General features: G+C 34.8%; 1 protein-coding gene across 1 annotated transcript; it reads right to left on the bottom strand.

The window, feature by feature from the left end:
- Positions 1-6,148: 6,148 nt before the first annotated feature.
- LOC128280562 (uncharacterized) lies at positions 6,149-7,286 on the bottom strand. Its single transcript, XM_053018751.1, has 3 exons — positions 6,956-7,286; positions 6,511-6,882; positions 6,149-6,441 (listed from the first exon to the last, which is right to left on the bottom strand). Exons 1-3 carry the CDS (start codon positions 7,284-7,286, stop codon positions 6,149-6,151), a joined length of 996 nt encoding a protein of 331 aa, XP_052874711.1.
- Positions 7,287-16,832: the final 9,546 nt, after the last annotated feature.

Genomic DNA, 16,832 nt, shown 5'->3' with positions numbered 1-16,832 from the left:
GAATCTATGAGGAAATATATTTAATTTTCATGTTTAACGGATTCACAATTACTAATTAATTTAAATCTATTTTTGAACTTCAAGTATTTAACTAAATAAACAATAATTCGAAAATCTTAAATTAATTTTCAATTCATTTCTATACTCAATGAGAAACACAAATTTATTTGTGAACATGATCCATTTCTCTTACTTCGTCATTTTCATCCATTTATGTTCATTTAGTTCCACAAGCAATTCATTTCTAGTTTCAACGAGCTAGCGGAGGGACCGATTTAATTAGGTCTCAAATAATTTATAATTAAGTTCTAGTTTTTCGCCTATTAATTATAAACTTATTTAGTTACTAAGTCATTCCATTATAGTATTATGATTGAGCTCTCCCTAGTTAATATCATTACGGAAGTTACTCAATCAATGCTTGTCCAATCACCTTATCATAAGTATGCTACCCTAATAGGTTATCCTTAATCTCTTTGGGATAAATTCGTTCTCTCAATATGATTATATTTTATCTCATGATAACTATTAAATCTTCTTTAATGAAAAGTCACTTACTATCAAATAGTAATTATGACGTGTATCACAAAGATAAATAACCCGTATATTGGATCTGGTGCCCTAAATGTAGTATTTTCGTCTAAGTACACTTGCAAATTTTCGAAAAAAATTGGTTAATAAAATTATTTATGAATTACATTAATATTATGTATAATTGTCCTCATATGGTTTTTGCTTACAAAGCAAAATGAAAGTAAATGTTGCTCATTGATTATCTAATGTTTAACTAATACTAAAAGATATTATGTGGTTGGATCATAATACAAAAAGACAACTTATATTAGTAAACGAACTTAAACATGTCCTTAGTCAAATAAAAAATGAACAAACCAATTGAAAGATTAATGTATCGTCTATCAAGTCCAATTAGTCTAATCAGAAATGAACAAACCGATTGAAAGACTAATATATCGTCTATCAAGTCAAATAGGGGAGGTGCTTTGTCTTGGGCATCGAAAAGATGACTCCCAGAAGAGAGAGACTTATATGTGACTGAATAGACTAATAGTACATCGGACTAGACCCAAAGAGAATAGATCCTAAATTCGTTTATGGATTTATTCACTTGTGACATTTATAGTGTAGCATATTGATTTGTCATAATTTAATATGTCAAATTAGGCTTTCCATTACATTTAACATGCTTATTCTCGAGCAATTTGAAAGTTTTGTTCTTGTTTTTGCATAATTTTAAACTGTGATTTAATAAGTGATTTAGTGTGTTTTATACTCTTTTTGAGATCTAAGTTGGTCAAATGCATTATAAGGGACCTAATGGTTTAATGAATGTTGTAGGGAGTCAATGGTGACCCGAGCGTGAACGAAAATATCACCTAGAGGGGGGTATCGCAATATCAAAGCATGAAAGTCATGATACCTCTGACAGTGCTGAATTGAAGAGAAAATAGGCCATCTATAGTGATATCATGATACCGGCCTTGGGTGTTGCAATCCCAAACATCCGAGGACCCCCTATTTTTGAAAATACCAATGGTATCACGATACAGACCTTTGGTGTCGTGATACCCCTGTCGAGCGGGGACAAAAAATAACTACAGAGGTAGTCTTTGTCCAACTGAAGCACCAATCAAAAAGTACATACTACTGGGTATTTTGGTCATCAAAGATAAGGTTTGATGCCTGTTGAAAAAAGTCAAATTTTGGTTGGAGAGAGAAGACTAGAAGTGCTCATGGGTCGGGCCAGGCCCAACCAAAATTTTAGGCCTGTCTTGAAAAATGGGACTAGATTTTTGCCCAAGCCCAACCCAAATAAAAATGCTAAAACTCATATAACAACCTGATTTTGGACTTAGTCGGAATAGTGATTTCGAGACCAAAAATTCGAAGTCGAGAAAATTATTTTATTAATTATTTTAGGGTTATAGCATGATTATAAGGGTGTATGAAAATTTTGGTGAAGTAATTTTAGCGTTTGAGAGCTTAATTTCGAAAAAGGACTAAATCGTATAAAGTGCAAAAGTCCTATTTTAATAGCTAAAGGTTCCAAATAGCTAAAGAACCTAAATTGGGAGTCTTTAAAAGACAATTAGACCCTAAGATAGTGCATGGCCGACCATAGGAGACAATTTGGTCAAAAAGTCCAAGTTTGGTGGGTTTAGTGGCTAATTTGACTAAAATAGAAATAAAATAAGAAAAAGATGATATCACATTCTCATCTTCTTCACTACCACCAATTTTTCAGCCATTTTTAAAGGTTTTGAGCTTCAAAAATTTCAGCAACTTGTTCCTCTTGCAAGTAAGTGATTTACATACTTTTTATTGATGATTTTTACATTTTTAGACCCCTTGAAGCATAAGCTTTCTATAAAGAGGACTATTTTGTAAAATGGTTGAGAGTTTAGGGTTTTTCCATGAAAGTATATATGTATTTTTCTGAAATTTTATGGAAGAATATGAGTATTAGATGTGTAATAAACAGCTTTTGTGAAGGGATTTCTCATGAAAACCCTAATAGGGACTATTTTGCATAAGTTGAAAATTTGATGATAAATGTGTGAGATAGTGGAAATTTTGGATTTGCTATAAGAGAAAAGGGGGTTCGGCTAGGCTTTTGATGTGAGGAAAGTCGATAAAAATTGATTTTCAAACCTAAGGGTAAAATGGTTATTTTGCAAAAGTCTAATGGCAAAATGGTCATTTTACCCAAGTATAGATTATTGAGTGCCTAGATCAATAAAGTGATTAAATTTGTAAATTTTTTTTATTATAGATCAAGAAATTCAAACTCTAAACTTAGACCGGGGGAAGGCCAAGCAAATTGATTTGACCAACTGGACACTATATTTTATAACCGAGGTAAGTTGTATGCAAATAATACAACTACATTGTCATTATATGTGATGAGTTAATTTAGCATGAATTACTTGATTTTGGAAATAAGAATGCATGATGATAATTTAGATAATAGAATTCCCGTTTGAACCATAATAAATAAATCGGATATTCATGTCATGACGTATGGGTTATTGTGAGCTAGTGTAAGACATGTCTGGGACATGCATCGGCCACATTATGAAATCCAATGTAAGACCATGTCTGGGACATGAAATCGACATTGAGAAGTGTAAGACATGTCTGGGACATGCATCATATAACACCCTTTACCCGTACCCGAGGCTGGGATAAGGTACGAGGAGTTACTGGAGAAACACACAAACATTAAACTAAAATACGGGCCATAAAATTTCATTCATATTTCAAAACGTTCATTCACTTACACATAGTCCCTTATTTGAGTCTACGGAGCCCAAAACATACTTTAGAAAGAGTTCGAGACTAAACCGAGAACTTACAAAAATCTTAGAAATTTCATACTTTAAGGCTCCACACGCCCGTGTCCCAAAGTTGTGTTCCATACACGGCTGAGACGCATGGTCGTATCTCTGCCTGTGTGGAATATACCTAGGCTATTTTCCAAGCTTTGGTCAACCTTAATCTCTTACACACTTATACATTTATACCAAGATTATCATCTTACCAAATATCTTCAGCTTAATCATCAAGCATTCATATTTAAAGCTAGATCATATCTTTATAAAATACCACAATTCAGATGCGCAGAATAACATGTTTGCCTGAAACATTTCAATTCAACTCCATGCCCAATAAGCATTACATTGAGACTAGTCATATATATATATACACATGTCATGATACATATCATTCTCCTTTTGTTTTCTTATAAACACATATCATTTATTTCATTATATCAATATTTCATATACCATAGTTTCCATGTATTCCACATATATTTATTTTCCTCCTCCTCCTCTCCATTCCACATCCTTAATGTATATAGCATTCTTGTAAGTACGATTTCACAATTTACTAATAAATGCTCACATCAAACTGTCCACACGAGTCATACTCACTTACTTATTTATAATTCGAGCTAAAGAGCTCCAAATTAAGATCTGTAAATTTCCACTGAAACTAGACTCACATATATTTTCATCATAAAATTTTCATAATTTTTGGTTTAGCCAATTAGTACAGATTATTCATTAAATTTTCCCCTGTTTCACTTTCTGATAATTATGACCTCTCTTCACTAAAAATTAATTATCTCACAGTACAGAACTCGGATAATGTATTGTTGATTTATCTTGAAAATATACTCATTAGGGATTTTAAAAATATAAGTTTGTGCCTCTAATTATTTTTCTCCAAATTTTTGTGATTTTCCAAAGTCAGAACAAGGGATCACGTAATCATTCTGAACCAGTCTCAAAAAATATAAATATCTCAAAATATAGAACTCCTTTGCTTGTTATGTTTCTTTTATATGAAAATAGACTCATTAAGATTTAATTTTATATTCATTCAGCCTCTGATTCAATTTATACTATTTTTGGTGATTTTTCAAATTCACGCCATCGCATCGTCCAAAACAGCTTTTATTGCTAATTCACTCTTTCACACTTTCTTTGTATTAACCTCATTTTAACATACATATCACGGGCAAATTACCAATAAAAGTCCCATTTTTTTTAAATTTACCGAAATGGGCCAGGTCAGAAATTATTAATCGGAATGGGCCAGTTTTTACAAAACGCGTCCACGTCGGTAGCGTTGTCGGGAAGCGAGAACGCTTCCTCAAGAAGCGCTTTGCCACGTGACGTAAACGCTTCCTTGAGGCGTGCTTTCATCACGAGGCAAAGCGCTTCCTTGAGGAAGCGTTTTCCCCGTGTTTGAACAGTAGCAACGGCTACTTTTTTGACCGTTGGTAACCCCCCCAACGGTCCAAAAAAAACTATAAAACCCCTCACCCCTTTCATTTTTTTCACACTTAAATTCTTTCAATCTTCAATCTTTCAATATTCTCTCAAATTCCTCTCAAATCTCTCAAATTTCTCTTAAATTCCTCTCAAAACTCTCGTTAATTTTTTTCAAAAAAGTTCTAATTTTATTTTTTCTATATTTATTTTTAAAATAAAAAAAATTTGATCGTGTTAGCAATGGCCGAAGAATTAATTTGCTTCAATGATAAACACATATCCGTTGAACAAATGCAAATGGTAAGTGTTAAATTTAATATTTAAATATTATTTAAGATTTCTGTCATTTATGCAAATTTAAATAATTTTTATTTTATTATTTCTTATAAAAGTCTGTAGATCGGATATTGCAATGCTATATCCGTAACATGACTGGTCCTCCATCACCGTTGATAGAGGATTACCTACGGGAAGCAGGTTTTTGACAAGTGGCGATGATAGGCCGGGGGTGCAAGCTGGACTCGAAACTTATTAGTGCGTTGATAGAAAGGTGGAGACCTGAGACGCACACATTTCATCTTCCATGTGGAGAGTGCACTATCACTTTGGAAGACGTGCATTTGCAATTAGGATTGCCGGTGGACGGGGACGCAGTCACTGAGTTCGTTCATTCTGCTGATTGGGGAGCGATATGCTACGAGCTTTTGGGTGCTATTCTGGACAATATTAACGGAGGTCGGATCGAGATGGGCTGGTTACGAGACACATTTCCGGAGCCGGATGATGATTCTACCGAACTAGAAAAAATTTGATATACTCAAGCATACATTCTTCAAATAATTGGAGGTTATCTGATGCTGGACTTGTCATGAAACCTTGTACATCTGAGATGGCTGCTGAAACTCGTTGATTTTAGAGCAGCTGGTGAATTTAGTTGGGGGTCTGCCGTGTTGGCAATACTGTACCGAGAGATGTGCGGGGCTATGCGACCGAATAAAGCAAAAATCGGAGGTTGCCGCTAAACGAAAATATGTCTCTTGCACAACTGATGTTATCGGTAAATGACGTGTTCCTTTTAAAACATAATTTATACATTCGGCCAGGTTTGAGGTCATGTGACCATATCGTAATCCGCCGTCGTATGCTTGTGTCCACTGTTCGAAAGGTATATTACATAGGTAGTCATGGCCCTCTTCGTTAACTGAATGGAAAACTGCCAACATCTCATGAAAATGGTCCTTACTTATCTCATAGCCTGCCAATATAAGTTGATAGCGAAAATTACATACCACTTTTCCATTTAAAATAAATTCAATATTCCAAATGAAATTATATTAATAGAGATAAAGTTAAATACCCATGTTGGCCACTTGCCGTCGTTCACCTTTAGATGGATATTGCCTGTAGTAGTTGGAAGCAATGTGCCTTAGGCAGTACTGATGGTGTGTGCGATGCCATAGGCTTCTCTGTCGCTCAATTGCAGCTAGTATCCCGGTGCCTCGATCCGATATAACGCATATATCAGGTTGGGGGCAAACATGTATCCTTAACCTAAAAAGAAAGAAATCCCAGTCATCAGCTGACTCTCCCGGTGTTATTGCAAACGCAATTGGAAGGATTCTTCCATTACCATCCTGTGCGACTGCTAGCAATAGCCGATGGGTATATCTACCGTACATAAAGGTACCGTCAATTTGTACCAATGGCTTACAATATGCAAATGCGTCTCGGCATTGCTTAAAGCTCCAGAAGAGACGCTTAAATACTTGGCATCCACGGAGCAATTGGTCGTTATAGTATGCAGGTTCTGTTTGAAGGTCTGTTATGCAACCTGGGATGTATCTCTCTAGCACTTGACACCACTGCCATATTTTATTATATGAAGTGTCCCACCCACTATGCATCTTCTCCAAAGCCTTCTGCTTAACTATCCAAGCCTTGCGGTAAGAGGGCGTGTACTCCATTTGGTTACGAATATTGGCAATTAAGACTGGTATTGAAGTTCTAGGATCTGCCTTCACCGTGAGTAGTATTAAGCTAGCTAACATAGCTGAATCCATCTTGGGATGATCTTGTGAAATACCTTTCAACGAAGTACGTTAAATAATATAACATTACATAATAACAGTATTATTCAAAAACCTTAAATACTGTACCTGCAGCACATGTATGTGGACCTTTATACTTTTTTATCTCCCATAACCCTGTCCTTTTCCTCAACGAGGCGTAAATTTTCCATGAACAACTTCCGTCTTGCACTGCACACTTCGCTTCAAACTTATTGGATTTAGATTTAACTACGTGGTAGTTAACACTGTTATTTATGCTATGTTGTTTCAATGCACCAAGAAAACTATCCTTATTGGAAAACTCCTTACCAACTTCAAATTCACTCGAATCCAATAACGAACTTGCATAATCATGTGTTCTATGTGGTAGATCTGGAAACTCCAATGTATAATCTGCAGATAGATCAACATTATGCATGTGGGCTGGAGGTGAGTATGCCCTGAATCATGGATCTTCTTCTTCATCTGAACCCCCTTCAACATCTTCAGGTTCAGTTGGAATAGGCTCCGGTTCAGAAAATAATCCAACTTCTGTACCATCACGGCCGGGCTCTCGAGGTGGATCCACATCGGACTCATCATCTAACCCACCATCATCTGCGACGTATGAGGTCCCCTCACCAGTGGACGTCATAGGGAGTACATCATCCTTTCTTCTGGGCATTTCATAACGTCCCCAATTGGATGTAGATTGCCAAGCACTATAAGTTGATGTCGTTCCCCAGTACGTATTTCCAGCATCAAACATCGACCCACCTAGGTGCATGTCTCATCCACTAACAGAGTGTCGTGCAGGGGTTGCGTATTCCATACCGCTACCAAAAACTGGCGGTTCCATGTTATGTAACCCACTAACGGAGTATCGGGCAGGGGTCGTGTATTCATCTCGAACAGCAGCCGCAAATGTATCATTTGGCGATGCAAATTGTACATATAACTCAATATATGGTGCTCCACTAGCAAGATCAGTCTGCACCATTGCCTCCAAGCTACAAGCACTTTTGATGTCGAACGAGTCATATGTTACTGGATCAATAGAAGCACAAAATTGATACCTAATAGACAACACTTTCATTGGCGTCGTTCCGAATATTTTATGCCTAATCCTTTTACAAAGTTCTGTCAAATCTATGTTCTGGTTAAAAACTAGTCGTATTGTATTCTCCGAAAAAAAACAACACCGTTCTCAGTGTGACGAACCTCACCATCATAGTAAATAATAGCATTAATGCGTTCACTCATCTTTAATTTTTATCCTTCTTAGCCTCTCTATTTTTTTTTTTTTGCTATAAGTTATGCAACCTGAGAACAAAATTTGGCTCATTTATAGCCCAAGTTATTTCAGAAACCACTGTAGCAAAAGAGCGTCCACATGGGAGCTTCTTTCAGTACTTTTGCTGAAAATGCATCCTGCTTGAAGCGTTTTTGACACTATTTATGCAGACACGTCTTCTCAAAATTATTTTTTCAGAGACCACTGTAGCAAAAGAGCATCCACGTGGGAGCTTCTTCCAGTAATTTTGCTGAAAATGCATCCTGCTTGAAGCGTTTTTACCACTATTTGCGCAGACACGTCTTCTTAAAATTATTTTTTCAGAGACTACTGTAGCAAAAGAGCATCCACGTGGAAGCTTCTTTCAGTACTTTTGCTGACAATGCATCCTGCTTGATGCGTTTTTTACACTATTTGCACAGACACGTCTTCTCAAAATTATTTTTTCAGATACTACTGTAGCAAAAGAGCATCCACGTAGGAGCTTCTTTCAGTACTTTTGCCAACAATTCATCCTGCTTGAAGCGTTTTTAACACTATTTGCGCAGGCACGTCTTCTCAAATTTATTTTTTCAGAGACTACTGTAGCAAAAGAGTGTCCACGTAGAAGCTTTTTTAGATTAACAAATAATTTAATTAAGTTACCCTAAACCCTAAACCCCAAACCCTAATTTATTTCAATTTTTTTCATAAATACCCTAAACCCTAAAATCCTAATCTAATTTTTTTTTAAAATTTATAATTAATTTACTCAAGTAACCCTAAACCCTAATTTATTTGATTTTTTCCTTAAAAACCATAAACACTAAACCATAATCTAATTTTTTAAAATTAGTAATTAATTTAATTAACAAACACCAAACCTTAATTTATTTAATTTTTTTCCTTAAAACCCTAAATTTTAAAAACCTAAAATTCTTAAAACCCTAACCCTAATTGCAGAAAACCCTAATAAAAACATGGGGAAAACGCTTCCTCAAGGAAGCGCTTTGCCTACGTGGACAGAAAGCGCTCCCTCAAGGAAGTGCGTTCTGTCCACGTAGGCAAAGCGTTTTCTTGAGGAAGCGTTTTCCTGCTTTTTCTCCTGACAACGCGCTGACATGGACGCGTTTTGTAAAAACTGGCCCCATTCCGGTTAATAATTTCTAACCTGGCCCATTTCGGTAAATTTAAAAAAACAGGGCTTTTATTGGTAATTTGCCCTACATATCACAAATCATTTTCACCACATTTCATACATCACAAGTATAGGCCCATGATCACAAGGTCACCATAAAATCATCCTCGCGTATAACTTACTTGTTTATAACCTTACCACATCCCGTTCACTTAATGTACACATCATTTACATAACCAAGTTCCTGCACTTATTCATCACAAAACTCACAAAGCAATACATAGAGAGTCTCCCGTTGAACACTTCGGATCAATCCTCGATACTTGGTGGTTTCAGCACATAGCTCCACCCATCATATAGTTCGGCTCTCTTGTACACATGGTGAACACTTAGTACCACCCATGTGACCTAGCCAGTTTATCTCGTAGCTCTCTTGTCTACATGGTGTCCTTCACCTGGAACCATGCATGCGACCTAGCTACATATATCCCGTAGCTCTCTTGTCTACATGGTGTACACATAGTATCACCTATACGACCTAGCTACATCATAATGTCTTGTAGCTCTCTTGTACACATGATGTGCACTCAACACCATACATGTAACCTAGCTACGTACCATCTGTATCATCCAATCTTTCCGAAGGTTCAACCGGGATTTCTCTATCTTTTCCAACAATTTCACCAATCAAGTAATTATCAACAAACATATTTCTAATATTATTATAAAATATCATAATACAAGTAAAATTGATGTATTACTTACATATAAACTTATATCTCATTTAATATCAATGCAATAACATTAAATTACACATTGCCTTATTAAAAATCATATGAACTTACAATTTCCCATAATATCCATAATCATAGAAATCACATTTATGTATGATAATTCAATGCACTTCATGTACCATAGACATATTTTAAATCAATTCATAAATGGGCACCATAAACATTTAATTTAACATAATTCAATTAATTCACTAAATTTAACTTTCAAATATAAATTACAGCATTATTGTTGTATTATTATCACACCAACTTACATACTTTCAACAACTCGGCAATCATAGTAAATATATCAATTTTACATTGAAACATGCATAAATTAATGCTTATTATACATATGAACTTTCCTCGATACAAAAACGACCATTTTACCAACTTTTATAATTTTCGATTTTTCTCTCATTCTAGGTTCAAATCTCATTTTCTGGGATCTAAAACATCATATTTTACTTATTTAATTAATGTACTATTCAAAACAGTCCTTAACTCAAACTTTGGAAAAATTACAATTTTGCCCCTAAATTTTTGCATATTTACACTTTTGCCCCTAGGCTCGGGAATTAAACTTCATCCCTTATTCTTATGTTTTATGATATGCTGATAACTTTTCCCTTCTATGGCAACATCAAATTCTCACTCTAACATATACTTATGACTATTAGGTATTTTTACCGATTAAGCCCTTTTACTCGTTTTCACTCAAAACCGAGTAGCACAAGTTGTCTAACATAATTTAAAACCTTATATTCTATCATAAAACATCAAAATAAACACATTTCGCCTATGGGTATTTTTCCAAATATGAACCCTAGCTTAAATTATTGCTAGAATAAGCTTAATTAAATTACCGGGGTTCCAAAAACGTAAAGAACTTGAAAAACGGAGTTAGAACGGACTTACTATTGAGCTTGGAAAGCTTGAAAACCCTAGGCATGGTTCCCCCATGCTAATTTCAACCTCCATGAAAAAGATGAGTCAATTTTGGCTTTATTTTCCCTTTTTATTTCTTTTAATTACCAAATGACCAAAATGCCCTTCCTTACTAAACTTTCAAAAATTCCATCCATGTCCAATTTTTGTCCATAACTTAGAAATTGGTCAAATTTCTATTTAAGACCTCCTAATTAATATTTCAAAGCAATTTCATACTAGAAACTTCTAGAATGCAAGTTTTGCAACTTATTCAATTTAGTCCCTAACTTCAAATTGAGCACTTTATGCATAGAATTTCTTCATGAAATTTTCACACAGTCATGAAATCATATCATAGACCTCAAAATAATCATAAAATAATTATTTCTATCACGAATTTTGTGGTTCCGAAGCCTCTGTTCCAACTAGACCCAATTTTGGGCTATTACAACTCTCCCCCCTTTAGAGATTTTCGTCCTCGAAAATCTTACCGGAGTGAGGTTTAGTATCTTTCTCATAATTTCCAGCATTACTAACTAATTGTTTTCAATACGATACTTTCAGAAACACTCTGTCATCAATTTGAATCCCAAGATAACTCAGTCAACTCTGATATTTCTCTAACTCTGTCCTTCACTTGTCAACCATTCTCAGTCTCCGGTCATATCTATAATTATTTTATCACTGAACTATTTGATTCCACACTTAGGAACTTAGTCAACATGATTCTCATGAATTTCCGTTATATACACCTCATCGGTAAGGGGTTGAGGTCGTACAGTCTCTAACTCGATTCTGACATATATCTATATGACACTTTTTTTTTTCATTATCCACATATATCATTATAATCATACTATCCACTTCAAACAATTTATTATTCATATCTGTCTTACATAAAATTTCCAATTATCTCATTTCAAACAAGTGCACTCACTCATACATTCTATGAATTTTGAATAACTTTAGTCATCACGTTTACTAATCAATTTAGTCAAGCATGCAACAGCATATGAAGGCCAAACAAATATGAATAAATATATCACTATATAAACTTTCATATCACATATTATCACATATAAATAAATCACGAATTCTTATTCATACCTTTCCGAGTTTAACACATCATAGCTACACTTTATTCAATTACTTCAATATTACTATCAAATGGTCAGATGTAGCTCGGTTGGAGAATACTTCATTTTAAACAAAATGGTCCTTATTAGTGTCAGGAGACATCATACTATCACATATTTGTGGCATGTATAACTAAACTCTCACACTTGCTATGTTAGTCCGAGAATCGACTAAACCTGCTCTGATACCACTAAATGTAACACCCCTTACCGTATCCGAGGCTGGGATAAGGTACGAGGCGTTCCTAGACAAACATACAAACATTAAACTAAAATACGGGCCATAAAATTTCATTCATATTTCAAAACGTTCATTCACTTACACGTAGTCCCTTATTTGAGTCTATGGAGCCAAAACATACTTTAGAAAGGGTTCGGGACTAAACCGAGAACTTACGAAAATCTTAGAAATTTCATGCTTTAAGGCTCCATACGCCCGTGATTCAAAGTCGTGTTCTATACACAGCTGAGACACATGGTCGTGTCTCTGCCTGTGTGGAATATACCTAGGCTATTTTCCAAGCTTTGGTCAACCTTAATCTCTTACACACTTATACATTTATACCAAGATTATCATTTTACCATTGATATTTAAAGCTAGATCATATCTTTATAAAATACCGCAATTCAGATGCGCAGAATAACATGTTTGCCTGAAACATTTCAATTCAACTCCATACCCAACAAGCATTACATTGAGACTAGTCATATATATATATATATACATGTCATGATACATATCATTCTCTTTCTGTTTTCTTATAAACACATATCATTTATTTCATTATATCAATATTTCATATACCATAGTTTCCATGTATTCCACATATATTTCTTTTCGTCCTCCTCCTCTCCATTCCACATCCTTAATGTATATAGCATTCTTGTAAGTACGATTTCACAATTTACTAATAGATGCTCACATCAAACTGTCCACATGAGTCATAGTCACTTACTTATTTATAATTCGAGCTACAAAGCTCCAAATTAAAATCCGTAAATTTCCCCTGAAACTAGACTCACATATATTTCCACCATAAAATTTTCATAATTTTTGGTTCAGCCAATTAGTACAGTTTATTCATTAAATTTTCCCCTGTTTCACTTTCTGACGGTTATGACCTCTCTTCACTAAAAATTAATTATCTCACAGTACAGAACTCAGATAATATTCTTGTTGATTTATCTTGAAAATAGACTCATTAGGGATTTTAAAAATATAAGTTTGAGCCTCTAATTATTTTTCTCCAAATTTTTGTGATTTTCCAAAGTCAGAATAAGGGATCACGTAATCATTCTAAACCAATCTCAAAAAACATAAATATATAAAACTATAGAACTCCTTTGCTTGCTATGTTTCTTTTATATGAAAATAGACTCATTAATCTTTAATTTGATATCTCATTCAGTCTCTAATTCAATTTATACTATTTTTGGTGATTTTTCAAAGTCACGTCACCGCTACTGTCCAAAACAGTTTTATTGCTAATTCACTCTTTCACACTTTCTTTGTATTAACCTCATTTTAACATACATATCACAAATCATTTTCATCACATTTCATACATCACAAGTATAGGCCCATGATCACAAGGTCACCATAAAATCATCCTCACGTATAACTTACTTGTTTATAACCTTACCACATCCCGTTCACTTAATGTACACATCATTCACATAACCAAGTTCCTGCACTTATTCATCACAAAACTCACAAAGCAATACATAGAGAGTCTCCCGTTGAACACTTCGGATCAATCCTCGATACTTGGTGGTTTCAGCACATAGCTCCACCCATCATATAGTTCGGCTCTCTTGTACACATGGTGAACACTTAGTACCACCCATGTGACCTAGCCAGTTTATCTCGTAGCTCTCTTGTCTACATGGTGTCCTTCACCTGCAACCACGCATGCGACCTAGCTACATATATCCCGTAGCTCTCCTGTCTACATGGTGTACACATAGTATCACCCATGCGACCTAGCTACATCATAATGTCTTGTAGCTCTCTTGTACACATAATGTGCACTCAGCACCATACATGTGGCCTAGCTACATACCATTAGTATCATCCAATCTTTCCGAAGGTTCAACCAGGATTTCTCTATCTTTTCCAACAATTTCACCAATCAAGTAATTATCAACAAACATATTTCCAATATTATTATAAAATATCATAATACAAGTAAAATTGATGTATTACTTACATATAAACTTATATCTCATTTAATATCAATGCAATAACATTAAATTACACATTGCCTTATTAAAAATCATATGAACTTACAATTTCCCATAATATCCATAATCATAGAAATCACATTTATGTATGATAATTCAATGCACTTCATGTACCACAGACATATTTTTAAATCAATTCATAAATGGGCACCATAAACATTTAATTTAACATAATTCAATTAATTCACTAAATTTAACTTTCAAATATAAATTCTGACATTATTGTTGTATTATTATCACACCAACTTACATACTTTCAACAACTCGGCAATCATAGTAAATATATCAATTTTACATTGAAACATGCATAAATTAATGCTTATTATACATATGAACTTACCTCGATACAAAAACGACCATTTTACCAACTTTTATAATTTTCGATTTTTTCTCATTCTAGGTTCAAATCTCGTTTTTTGGGATCTAAAACATCATATTTTACTTATTTAATTAATGTACTATTCAAAACAGTCCTTAACTCAAACTTTTGAAAAATTACAATTTTGCCCCTAAACTTTTGCATATTTACACTTTTGCCCCTAGGCTCGGGAATTAAACTTCATCCCTTATTCTTATGTTTTATGACATTCTGATAACTTTTCCCTTCTATGGCAACATCAAATTCTCACTCTCACATATACTTATGACTATTAGGTATTTTTACCGATTAAGCCTTTTTACTTGTTTTCACTCAAAACCGAGTAGCACAAGTTGTCTAACATAATTTAAAACCTCATATTCTATCATAAAACATCAAAATAAACACATTTCACCTATGGGTATTTTTCCAAATATGAACCCTAGCTTAAATTATTGCTAGAATAAGCTTAATCAAATTACCGGGGTTCAAAAAACGTAAAGAACTTGAAAAACGGGGTTAGAACGGACTTACTATTAAGCTTGGAAAGCTTGAAAACCCTAGCCATGGCTTCCCCCATGCTAATTTCGGCCTCCATGAAAAAGATGAGTCAATTTTGGCTTTATTTTCCCTTTTTATTTCTTTTGATTACCAAATGACCAAAATGCCCTTCCTTACTAAACTTTCAAAAATTCCATCCATGTCCAATTTTTGTCCATAACTTAGAAATTGGTCAAATTTCTATTTAAGACCTCCTAATTAATATTTCAAAGCAATTTCATACTAGAAACTTCTATAATGCAAGTTTTGCAAATTATTCAATTTAGTCCCTAACTTCAAATTGAGCACTTTATGCATAGAATTTCTTCACGAAATTTTCACACAATCATGAAATCATATCATAAACCTCAAAATAATCATTAAATAATTATTTCTATCTCAAATTTTTTGGTTTCGAAACCTCTGTTCCAACTAGACCCAATTTTGGGCTATTACAACATCAGCCTCGAGATGTAAGCCAGTGTAAGACATGTCTGGGACATGCATCGACTACGAGTGAGCTAGTATAAGACCATGTCCGGGACATGGCATCGGTATCCTACCCCATGCTGAGGCTCATTGAGTATCCGGTAGTGTTCCGAATGGTTCAAATATGAGAGTTATGGATTAAAATCAAGATAAAAGTATAACCGTGTTGAGAGTGATACAGGTACCTATTCAGTCTGTATGAGACGTGAGTTCAATATATATTATATGATGAGTATTGGATTGTGATGAGTAAGTTGTGTTTATGCCTAATTATATCAAGAGCATGTTGATGAATGGTATAGTTGTTGCTATGTGTTTGCATGCTTCTTTCTAAGCTTTATGCTTACTCCCTCTCTTCTCCATTTTCTTATAGTGTCGCCTAAATAGCTCGAGGATCAACAGATGTTCGAAGCCACGATCACACTATCATTCGAAGCACTCGGTATAGTTAGATTTCTTGTTGTTGTGTATGGCATGTATAGGGCTAGGATTTAATGTTTTGTGTCATTGAGGAATAGCCAAATGTGTTGGCTTGGGATAAATACATTTATTTTGTATAAGGCCATAGATAATGGTCAATGCCCATTTTGATATTTATATAGAAGTTATTATTTTCATGGATGCGTAAAACGAACAAATAAAATGTTGTCCATCGTGGTTAGTTTGGCTATGTGATGTGCCCCTGTTTTGGTATAGATTGATTTTATGCAGGTTATGTAAATAAGGCTGGCAAAGAGGCTTGGTAAATAGCCTTATTTTGTCCACACAGGTAAGCACATGGGCGTGTGTCTAGGCCGTGTGTGACATACGGTCTACCACATGGGCTTGTGATCCGGCTGTGTGTCCTCTGTACGTAAAATTTGCAAGTCAGTATGCATGCTAGTAAACGCATGGGCAGAGACATGGCCGTGTGTCTCAGCTGTGTGAAAAGCACGGCCTAGCACACGAGCTTGTGCCTTAGTCGTGTGACCCTTAAGAATTACTGATGTCAGAAACAGAATGTCCAGGTTTTTGCACATGGGCTAGGACACGGGCATGTCATGGCCGTATGAAGAACAAGGGTGTGTGCTAGGCCGTGTAAAAACCCCTATAGGTGTGAATTTA

Source organism: Gossypium arboreum, chromosome 1 (genome assembly GCF_025698485.1).
Source record: "Gossypium arboreum isolate Shixiya-1 chromosome 1, ASM2569848v2, whole genome shotgun sequence".
In the NCBI taxonomy this organism is placed as follows: domain Eukaryota; kingdom Viridiplantae; phylum Streptophyta; class Magnoliopsida; order Malvales; family Malvaceae; genus Gossypium; species Gossypium arboreum.
The sequence above is the reverse complement of the archived record's forward strand: the minus strand, read 5'-3'. Positions and strand labels throughout refer to the sequence as shown.